Source organism: Chroicocephalus ridibundus, chromosome 11 (genome assembly GCF_963924245.1).
Source record: "Chroicocephalus ridibundus chromosome 11, bChrRid1.1, whole genome shotgun sequence".
In the NCBI taxonomy this organism is placed as follows: domain Eukaryota; kingdom Metazoa; phylum Chordata; class Aves; order Charadriiformes; family Laridae; genus Chroicocephalus; species Chroicocephalus ridibundus.
The window spans coordinates 4,905,999-4,918,097 of NC_086294.1; the positions used below are offsets into that span (position 1 = coordinate 4,905,999).

Consider the following 12,099-nt stretch of genomic DNA (forward strand, 5'->3'; position numbering starts at 1 on the left):
CTGTCAGAGATACACCCTAGAGACTCAATATCCTTATTTATAAAATACATTTCCATTCGTTCCCAAAGATGGCTGAAAAGACACGATCCTTTGCATTTCAATAGCACATTCAAGTTAAGGACCTGCAAGCTTTTAAGTACCAAAACTAACTTTAAAACCCAGTGAGACAAAGTAGTCTCTCAAAAGTAAAAAAAAATCGCAAAAGCTGAAAGAAAAATATTTTAAAAAATCAAAAAAATATACTTGAGAGACCTGCTTTGTTTTATCTTAGGCCCACAATAACATTACGATGTTGCGCATTTGGACATGCAGCTACCGGGACATGGCAGGGCTGCGTGACGCAGCAGTGACAGGAGAGGACCAGGGCTCTCGTGCTCTGACTTGCGGGATACTCAGCTTTGCTGCTTGACATGAGCTCCAGTGCCGAGTTGTCACCCAGGGACAGAGCACCGGGAGACAAAGCTAGAGCTGAGAAGGAACCTTGTCTGTAATTAGCTATCAATTGTTCATTGCAAACTCCTCCTGAGAGGCAGCACCTGACAGTAAGAGCACAGGCTGCCTTCCTGTGCTGTAACACTTCAATACATGGCGATGGAATTGGCAGAGTCAACCGCATCAACCACGCCAGCCCCAGGCTGGGAGGGCTGCGGATGTGCCAGCACCCCTCTAGAGAAGGGCAGAGGGAACGCAAAAGAAAAGAATCTCTCATTCCACTTTTTTTCAGCAGACATGTGCCTGCCCCCTAGAAAACATGACAGCTGCTGTATTGGAAAACGTGAAAGTAATTTAGTAAGGAATTTCTAGCCATCTCACAAAGAGGAGGAGATGTGGATGATTTTTCAGGGTAACTACCAAAGGCAAACAGTGCTGCTGCCTCCTTCGTACACCCCCCTGAAACCAAGGCCCCTTTTGCACTAATGCCTTTTACCCGTTGGGGTTTGCTACAGATGTCTTTGTTCAATTCTTTTTGATAACGTAGGAGAAACATGGATTTACACTGCAGAGTAGGACACTAAGCTATGACTTCAAAAGACAAATTTTTTGCTAGAAAAATCTGTTGAAGTTATTCCTCCTTTACTATTTCCACTCTTTGTTCCTCTCCATTATGCCTCAACGCTTTAGAGCATTTTAAGAAAATTTGGTAACTTCAAGGATCATCCACTATCTTTAGGAAAGATACAGACTACTCTCTCAGCATAAAAGGCTCTACAATAGTTTGGCAAAATTCTTCTTAGAAATTATTTGGATGAAGTTGATCCTCAGAAAATGAAGAAGGCCGACTAAAGGTCCTCTCAAGTTTCTCATTTCAATTAATAGCATTTTTAGTTTTAAGTGCTTCTCTATATTCACGTTTTCACAGTCCGAGTAGTTGCAAGACACTGATTTATAGGGTTTTTTTTCCTAAAAACGTAAACATGAAAAACAGTAAAAGAACCTTTAAAACATTTAGATCTTCACCTACCAAGGATCTGAATATGTATAGATAATAATGGGGTTTGTGGGGGTTTTATGTGGTTTTGTGTTTTTGTAATTAAGAAAACATGCTTTGCATTATTCAGACCTTCTTTAGTCCAGTAGCAGCTTTTTTAATAGGTCTATTTACAGGACTGCTAAAAGGTTTGCAGAGCTTTTATTCGTAGAAGAAACGTAAGGTACCTCCCTGAGCTCTACTTTTAAGTCTCTTAAGAACATTAAAAGGGTATCAGAATTCTTTAGACGGATCTATTTATTGACTATAATGTTGTTTCACTTACTCAAAGCCTCCAGATATTTGACAAGTCACAAATAAAAGAGCAAGCATTAACACGTTGCCTTGAACTACATACAAGGCTCAGAGATGAACTACAACATCCCTGGTTGTTTGGTAACATCCTGGAGCGCACAGAATTGCCACAGGAAACTTATCTGAAATAAAAGTTCCAGGTGTAGACTGCTGCTTTAACTTTTGAAAGAGGCAGTGTTACACCTTAATAACATTTTGACAGATACACAGTCTTTACAGTAGTTTGCGTGGCTTTGGCAGCATACGCATACTGATGTCCACCAGATCTATTTTAGTTGCTTTTAAAAATTACTGACACATTGTGCAGTAAAAATGATCAAGTGTTCCAGAAATGATAAACTACAAATTGGTTGGTAACAAATTGAAATAGCCTAAAAGATGCTATATCAGAAATACGTGAAGGATTTGAGAGTTTCCAGCAAGGATATTTACTAAAAAGAAATGCAAAGTTTGTCAAATGAAACATCCTTCCCTAGGATTCAAAAATCTTAATTAACATATTGCATACCTACATTTGTGAAGTCACACCTTTTGAATGTACAAATGTTTTCATGAAATAAATGAGGAAAAAGCTCTACATTTCATACTTGGAGGCCACTGTGAGTATGAACTGAATGTTCTACCTTTCTTTTTACTATTGTCTTTTAAACTCTGGTGTAACCGCTTACGTGACTGCTCTGTAGCTACACGTGACTGAGGTATTTCACATTAAGGACCAAGAGACCAATATCCAAATAGTTTTTCACATAGTAAGCCTAAACACTCACGTGCAGTAGAGTAGAATCACTTAAAACAGTCTCCAAGTTGCAAGATTAACCATAAAATATAAACCCCAAGAAATCAAGGCAGCAGAGCCCTGAAATTTCTCTGAACTTCATGGTTAGGGTCAGTAAGTTATTATCTAATGATTAGATTAGATCAGGAAGCATTTTTGAGCTTAAAACATTTACTCTTAGCTGCGGTTAATATAAAGAGCAAAATACAATAATTTTTCATACTATATTTTGCTAGTGTGTTTTCCATCTATAGCACTCGCCATGATCAGGCAGCATTTAGTGACAAATCCTGGTTCTAAAACTGCCTTTACATTTTAGTAATAATTTAATGAATATGAAAACCACAGACATTTTCATTTTTATCTGAAGCAAGTCAAACATACGGTAAAATGCTAAAATGCATGACCAAATAGTTAAGTTACAAAGAATGCTATTGAGTAAACTAAGAATAATAACCCACGCTAATTTTAAATTATTTCAGAAAGAACTACTAAAAATAAAGGAAAATAAATAAATAAAGATAGACTTATCAGGGAAGACTACATGTTAAAAAAATAAAAATCTAAGTGCTAAATACTCTAGGAATCAAACAAAGTTAAGCTCTTTCTGCCCTACATACATAGGAGTGACATTGTACGGGCTACGCGCAGCACATCAAAGATCGCCTTTCTGAATGCACTTGGCTGGCTAAGAAAAAATGAGTTTTCTGCTTGCCGGTTCTGAGAGAATCACAGCACAAAATCCTCTGGTTTAGTGCCTTATCATAAATAATTGAAGTATAATCTTCAGGTCATATCAAAGATGGCCTAATCCTGCCACACTCAAATCAACAGCCATCTTGATACTGACATAAAGTACCCGAAGGGGCTCTGACAGACCGGAATGATCACACCTCACATACTACCTCAACTCAACTGAGAAGTCGAAATACTTACTTGGACCTCAAAATTCATATTCTCCAGAAATTTCTGGTTCATTGTCTCTGCAAATTTGTTGATGGCTCTCAAGAACACCCTAAAAAAGAAAAGGAATGATACAGGTAAATGAACGTAATCTCTGGGAATCTATTCCAACCAACCACGCGTGATGTTGATGGAAGCCCATTTAAACACTGAACACACTACAAGAAGCAGAGTTCACACATACGTGGACACAGCAGATGACAGTCTGTGCAATGGCATGTTATTTATAGTCTGTTATACATAAAAAAATTAAACACACAATTGTCCAAAAGTTTCTTGATCTCCATTGAAAAATTCAGACAACGTCATTTCTTTTCCTCTGCTGCACACTGCATTGCATTCTTGAGAAAACACAGGGAACAATTCTTTCAAAAACAATTTTACCTTCTACGTGACAAAATGGAATTGCTTACAAGAGTGTTACTGCCTCCTCCTCCTGGGTTTGACAGCGGAAAGACTTCCTGTACTTACATTAGGAGTTAGGAGCCGCCACTGCATTTTCCCAATTCAAAGATACTACGTGCGGCCTTTCTGTTTCCTCACAGGTGGTGAGGGGAGGCTGAAACCCCTGCTCATCTTCCTCCCCAGGTTGATTATAAAAACACTTCCAAAGCCGAATTAATATACCATTATTTCTTCCAAGAGGAAGAGTGTGAATGTTATCCCTCTGGCTTGAAAAGCAGCACCTGTTTACACTTGTTATTAATGCAGCAAGATTAAGGCACATTTCTAAAGCTAATTTCTTTGTCTAACTTTCCAGCACAGTACATTTGTAAAACAAAAATCAATTGTATCTCTAAATATTTATAAAGTTTATTTAAATAATTCCGTTTCATTCAATTTACAGCTTTGAAAACAAATGATCCATTTTCCTCTGCTTCATAGGTAATATTTTTACAAGTTTTAAGTTGAAATATTTCTATGGGAAAAACTCTGAGGGCAAACATACTGCAACCTGAAAGAGGTGAACACAAGGGGAAAACAATCCTAACTGCTCAAATACAACGACTGACTGTCGACTAGCTGTTACCAATCAGGAAAAAGATCTACTAGTTATAACAGGCAGGTCCACAAAACCCCCACCATCCTCGTGTTTAGTAGCATCAGAAAAAGCAATAATTCAATAATTAAAATTATTAGCAAAGATGAAGAGACCACAGGATATCCACATGTTACTGTCAAAGGAACGTTGTCTCCTTATGTTGGATTCTGTGTGGTGTTCTGGTCTCTCATCTCAAAAAAGATAAACAAATATATATATATATATAAAAAAAGGGATAAGAAAACAAGCAAAATAAACGTGACAAAGCAGTCAGCCAACACATTTAATGGATTGTGCCTGAGACCCAGTTTCTTTACGTGGCTGAGGGATACGGTACAACCTATAAAATCGACAGTACCATGGAGGTGAGAGACTGTTCACTGTTTCTCATACAAGCATTGGAGAGCACTGAAGAAAAATCAGAATGTGAATTCAAAATGAGCGTGAGACAGTTTTTATGCTAGTCGTGCTTAGCTGTGCAACTCATTCCTATGAAGGGAGGACTACTAAATGTCATTGGTCACTGGAGGCTGGAGAACACATCAAACAGCGTTACTTCTTCCCAGCTCTGTTGTTATACTGTTCCCTGGGCAGCCCTTTACGAGCCGCTACCAGAAACAGAATAGTCAGTGATGTGAATTTTAGTCTCACCACCACAACAAAAAAAAAAAAAATTTGCAAGGGCTAAATTCAGTTTCTTAATGAGGGAGGTGAAGCAGAAGTTCAGCTTTTAGTAGGCTTGTGACGGGGAATGCTATTTAACCACTAAGCAACAGTCCAAAGCAGTGCGTTGCTTCATCAGGGCAGTAACTTGACTGGCCACATTGAAATCCTTTTTTATGATTATGGTTTTCCACGAGGATAAAAATCCTTTGTGAAAACCTAAAGAACATTTTCTTTCCATCCATGTAACATTCCTCTGTAATGCTGATGTGATCAAGGAAATAAAGTAATTTTTTTTTTTTTTTTTTTTTAATGTGATCAGAGGGACACTACAGTTTTAACTACTACAGCAAAACTCTGGCATTGGAAGGCGAGGGACTCCTAAGAGTGCTGTGCTGCTCTACTGCACCATCCCACGTGTTCAGATGAGCTTCTTTCCAATGGTCTAGGGCATAGCCTGGTCTAAGCTTGTAACGCTAGCCGAGCTAATCCCGCCAGCTGAATTAAGGGCCTGATCTGTGAAATGCTGAGTGTCAGCAAATCACCTCAAATTCAGGAAACCTAATTTTGCCCAATACTGTTCTCGCAGGCCATCACCACTCTCCTAAACCTCTGTATAGTCACAGAACTGCCCTGGGTACCCACTGCAGTTTTAGCCTCTGTTGGTCTGAACGGGACACTGTACCTCCTTTTTGGCCCTTTATGCGATCAACTCTTACTCTGGAAAACGCCATTTCCTCTGCCAGCTGCCCCGCGCTACCCACAAGAAAATAAACACATTCTTCCCTAACACTTCACTCGCATGGGTGCATTTATCTCTACAAATCTGCCTGATGCTTGACACAAACTGTTTCAGATTTTGCAAAAAAAGGGGATTCTAAAAAGAACAGTCTACTTTAGACAGCACAAAAAAATTACACAGCTAGGCAGAATCAGACACCCACAGCTTGTTCTGTCTGTCAGCATCCCCATTACTTTTCCAAGCAGGAGTTTTGGGTCAAGGCCTTTGTAGTATCATGTCTTTTCTCTAGAACTATATTGCTCTAGATTCTCCTTTGATTTACAAAGTATATATTTCTTGCCAATTCACATAATCAAGTTCTTCAGCTCCTCTTCAGCTGCTCAGAGAGCAGCACTTCCCTTCCCTCTGAACATCTTTTCTTGGGGTACAAAGGGGTGTCCATTTTTTGAGACTTTTTTTAGATTTCCCAGCTTCTGTGTATTTACACATTACTCCAGCACCAGGTGAAACACGTCACCTAAAGATCCTGTTTGGGCAGGATGTGGTGTGGTGCTGATAATTTGTCTTAAATTAAAAAAAACTACACTTTTAGGTACTTTGTCTTTTAGCACAGAAATATCGGGCAAGATATAGTAGAAATAATCCTAACTTAAATGCACGTGAAGTTTATTAGTGCAAATCTATTTAACAATATGGACATATTTCTTGTGTGTCATAATTTAAAATTTTTGGGAAGAGCCTGTGGTTTAACGTTACCCATACATAAAAAGCCCCACGGACACTTGAGAAATGCTGAGGTACATTACGTCCAGTAAAAATTAATGATTATATTAAAAATATTTACAGGATTCTACACAATGATACTATTACACGTAAGCTATCTTCTGTGAATATCCCTTTCGTTCTCACAGATGCTTTTATTTGACGTACTGGAATGACACACTTGCAGGAAGCATGCAACACTTCCAGGCTGTCAAGTTCCACATATTTTCATGCACTTGTATTTTGCCTAAAGGGTATATCTATTTCTGTCATTGGAAGTCATTTAGGCAGTAGGTCTGAATTCTATTCCTGGCTGCTGCCAATGCCATACTGTCCTACCTCAATGATTTCATTTCTATATGCCCCAGTCTCCCCCTTCACCAAAAAGGGGTATTAATTAACTAGCTGTAAGTACAAAGCCTAACAGACACTTATAAAGCACTTTGAGATTTTGACAAAAACAAGGGAAAATGTAATTTTAATTATTGCTGAGAGCATCTTCTATTTAAAGAACTAAACATTGCTCCAAAAGGAGAGAATTAGTCATTTGATTGGAGAAGTCATTCCTTACAACATCAGTTATTAGTTATAACTGACACAATGGAGAAGATACAGTTAGAATAGAGACGGTGAAAAAGCGTGCCCCGGAACAGCTCAGAAAAACACCACTGGTACAGTCTGACTTCAGAAGAAGTTATTGAGAAAAATTACTGACAGGGATTGTCTTGTCACAGTGTAATATAACTTCATTTCCCTTGCTTCTATAACAGATCACTGGAGCTTACCTTGGCTCGGAACTTGGGGATTGCTGCTCAGTTTTGCTTTGCAAGTTTAGACTGATCAAGACTGACCAAAGGACGGGATCGTGATTTCTCATACTCAGATAATGCCATTAGGTGTTTTTTTCTGTTTAACCTTCTCCTCTTGTCACATTTTCCCTTAATTTTAATCATCAGACAGGGCTACAAAGATATTCTTTCAGGTGTTTAATTAGGATACCATTTCTAGAGTTACTTAATATGGAATTAATTTCTCATCAGTTTTAACAATTGTGATCTAAAATTGTTGAAATGCCTTTACCCACAATAATTTCCACTGCTATTATCTCCTTCACCTTCCTAAATTTCCTGCTGCTTCTGCTTTGCCTTATTGTATTGTCGGAGATATTTCTTTCAAATTTTGGCTTGAAAGCCCAATGAAAGGATCCCATGCAACAGTACGTAGCTTCAAATACTTAGGTGTATGTTCTAAATAGGGATAGAATAGTACTGTAAGTAACAGATACAAATAATTTAAGACCAACAAAGATAAAAATTTGATTTCAAACTGATTCTCCCTCAAACAAAACAAAAAAAGAGAGGCTGGGGTGGAGCAAAGAAACAATTTTGTATTTGTAAACAACATATTGTTAATCAAAGTAGGATTTCAAGGCTATTCCTTAGAAGATGATGACTCTCTATTTAACAGTAAAATAGGTCTGCGTGGTGTCCTTGCTTTTGAAATGCAAATAGGTGATAAACCTAAAACATAGATCTGGAACTCCAAGTTATTTTTAGCAAACAAGTTAGAATTAGTGCATCAACTCCTTGCAGCATAAAACACAAAGCTGATTACAGTCAAACAAAACAAACCCCAAAACCCTTAAGTTGGCATTGCCCGTTCTTAGCCGGCTTCACAAAAGCTGCCCTTTTTCTGCACCTATTTTCAGACATAAAATACTTCTGGGTCCACAAAATTATTTTGGGAAAGGTGCCTGAATCAGGTACAGAATTAGAAACCTTCCCCAAAATCATGCATTGACCTTTCCTCAGACTCTTACACATGAATTCTTTTAAAGCAGTGGTCCAACAGCAGTGAGATCCTCTTTGATGTCTTTTCAAGTTCATGAGATCTAAAATTTGGGGGTTGACCACTTCAACTTTGAGATGAGCAATCCAGATACTGAGGTGAAGGCTGAATTAATTCACTTAGGTATTTATGAGCATCGACTCAAACTCACGTCTGCTACGTCTTCTAAAGCTGTGATTACACTGATGTAATGACAGGTGGAAAAAATTAATCAAGTACAAACTTCTACTGGATAATCAGACACAGAAAAATAGAGATAAGCTTTAAAAGAATATTATTTCCTGGTTGTGAAAGTTTGTACTGAAAGAAGCCACTAAAATGCTGGAATATATGTTTTTTTTAAATTACATGGGGAAAACAATGAAGACACGGACAGTTTTTAAAACTCAGAACGTTTTCCCTTTTTCCCCACAAACTCTAAGTGCTTTTCCTTCAGAGAATTTGGTCTGCAAATTAGAGGAGTTACACTAACTTCAGTTTAGCAGGCGTTGGTTGGTGTTTTTTTATAATCCCCAAAGGCTGATCAATCAGCACTTTCACCAGTCAGTCCTCTGCTTGCGCAGATGAGGAATATGAGGGGAGGTCTTCCAAAGCCTAGGAGATGCACCGACTATTATTTTAAAGATCTTTTCTGAGTTGTGATAGACATGGTCTTGCCAGTATGCCAAATATATGAAATCTGGACTAGCAGAGCTGAACTAATACTCCCACATAATTTATGCTGACTTGATAGTAGCATCCTCATAAAATGCTTCGCAGGAGACACCTGATAGGTATTTTAACATGAAGCAGGCACAAAGGAAAAACAGCTGAAATCAGCTGATTCTCTTGTAGGCTTCTGCCATCTTTCCTCTTCCTTCTTGTGTGCAAAGCCAGAAGGCAGCATGTTAAATAAGGAGGAGACCAGCGAGGAGACCAGCAAAGCAGGTCAGACCCAATCCCAAATGCTGATCACTGTCAGTGACGGAAACAGTCACCAGCAACTATAAACTAAACCTGGAAGATATAAAATACACAGAAGAGAGACCAGACAAAAATCACTGTGACAGGAGAGATTAAAAATAAACACTTACTATTTCAATGACCAAAACAGAGCAGCAGGAAAAAGCCAGAGAAAACAGGTGAAAAGATAATAACAAAAAATCTTTACAAAGCAACAGCAGAAATTATCTCCTAACAATGTGGCAAGCTATCATTGATTTAGAAATGAACAGCAATGCAAGATGGAAACACTATTTAAAAACCTTGTAGCTATGTGAAACCTAGTTATTAAGAGCACAATAATGGCAACACTTAGGAAGCAAACCACTTCCATGGTAACTGGGAAAATAGGGCCAGGGATGCAAGGAAAGTAATATGATTTAATCATATTTCTCCCCTGTGTCAACTCAGTATCACTATAAACTGACGAATAATTTTTTGTACCATTCATATTGAGTACTAATGATAAAGCAATTGTCATTTTCCTAACTCCTTTTTCAGCGTACGGCCAGAGAGCCTATCCAAATAACATGGTCAGAAAATGACTGTTTAAAAATAACTGTTCTCCAGCTTCTCCTGTCAATTATAAATTGTTTGTTACGTACAATTCATTTACTTTATTAGTGTTATTTGAACGCTTACCTTGAATAGCTATGTCAAACATACAAAAATAATACATGCTATAATGTATCGGAGTTAATTTGACAGCAGTACAAAAGCAACACCTAGAGAAAGACAAGGAGCAATTGCTTTGATGCTCTACAGGCGAAGTTTCCATTTGAGGTCTCTTGACTTTGCCAACAATCTCTTTGCGCGTAGCTTTTCCTTCAGCAGCTACTTACAGCATGTTTTACAGACGGCTTACCTCCCATTTGGCAATCAAAATATGTTTTCAATGCTGTATATTAGGTATACATTTATACCACACTTTTGAAAACGTGGTGTTTAGCACGCTTTAGGAAACTTCTCAGCTTGAAATCTAAGCGTACAAAAAAGCTGTCATAATGGAGGCTCTGTCAAATGGACTTAGTTTGAAAGGTATTTTCAGTAATTTTCCTTATATTGTGTCTTCTCACTTCAGTCTCCTTTATTGTGCATTCCAGCTAATTGTTTGCAGAATAGAAATATTTTGAATTTTAAAAAATAATTAAAAAATCACACGATGTCTTTGGTGCTAGATCAAGTCCGGGAATAAGACACAAAGTGAAAGCCAGTTAGTGTACGTTAATTAATGAGGTGGTTACATCAGGACGTCATATACCAATAAAAACTCTCATGGCCTTCCCTTCTGAAGGAAGTTTGAGTTGATATTGTGAAATTACTTCTCCGTTCTGCCAATGATTTTTATTTTTCACCTGTTGACACTAATTTACCCTTACTATAATATTTATACATATCATTTAGTCTTCATTTCTATATATCTAAGAATGGAGAACGGTGCAGAGGTGATACTTTGGTAAACGTATTTTCATGGATGTTTCTAGGGCTTATTTCTAGAAATACTTTTATTATTTCAGATGTCAAAGGATTAAAATTGGAGAATTACTAATGGATAACACTGTGGACAAAATTTCTTGGCTTTTAGGGCAGCCTAGCTTTCTGTGAAGCTAAGAATATGATCTGTAATTACAGGTACAGACAACTATGCATCTGCCTCTTGTCTAATTGCTGCTCCCTTGCGCTTACTACATTACAGCCAAAACTGTGTTGATACAGAAGAAGTTGCACTGAATCAGAAGATTATGTCTTTACAAAAGATGCAGCGAATTATGCAGCAAATGCATAATACACCAGCAGGGTTATTTTGTGACATTGCTGTTTAAAAGTATGAAAATAACTGTTCAACATAATGTTAAATATGAGAAAATGGTATATATTTAATTTCCTGAAAATCTCTTAAGATACAAAGTGCTGGCCGAAGTTACTCATCAGAAAGGGGAAGACAGAAAGACTGCTCAATAGCATTTACAAAACCTGATGGAAATGATGAATACTGAGTGTATATGTTCAGTCTTTCTGTAGGGACATATTTGCAACAGTTTATGTGGGTAGTGTCTTCATTATTTATTTACGCATTTGCACATATGTTCTACAGAGTGGAAAATACTACTCATTCGCTTAATCCCCAAATGTTTTAATGAAATTAAAATACCTGAAAACATACAAAAAATATTTTGTAACAGGCCAAATAGCAAAGAACCTTAGAGATTTCTGTACGGCAAGTCAAAGTTGTATCTGGAAAAATAACATTTTATCTTAATGTCTTTCTGAAAACATCAAACAAACAAGTTGTTTTTCTGCTTCTAGTTTGGGAGACCTCATACTCCAGAAGCAGAACCATCCTAGCAGTCAATACCAAGAAAGATGAGATACTCCGCAGTGGGAGTGGGAAAGGGATATCTCACAGCTTGTCTTCTCTCTGCATTTTAGATAAAAGACTAAATGACTGCAGTCAAAACATAATAGGCATCCATTGTGCACCGCAACCATGGTATGCAATAGCCTGTCTTGCTGAGCGGATGATCTGCTGCAGTCACCAC

General features: G+C 37.7%; 1 protein-coding gene across 1 annotated transcript in view; it reads right to left on the bottom strand.

Moving 5' to 3' along the window:
• The window catches only part of DOCK2 (dedicator of cytokinesis 2), a 196,618-nt gene that overhangs the window by 48,743 nt on the left and 135,776 nt on the right, over nt 1-12,099 (bottom strand). Inside the window, exon 30 of the mRNA XM_063348870.1 lies at nt 3,495-3,573. Within this exon, the coding sequence (XP_063204940.1) occupies nt 3,495-3,573 (79 nt within the window). The remainder of the gene's footprint in view (nt 1-3,494; nt 3,574-12,099) is intronic.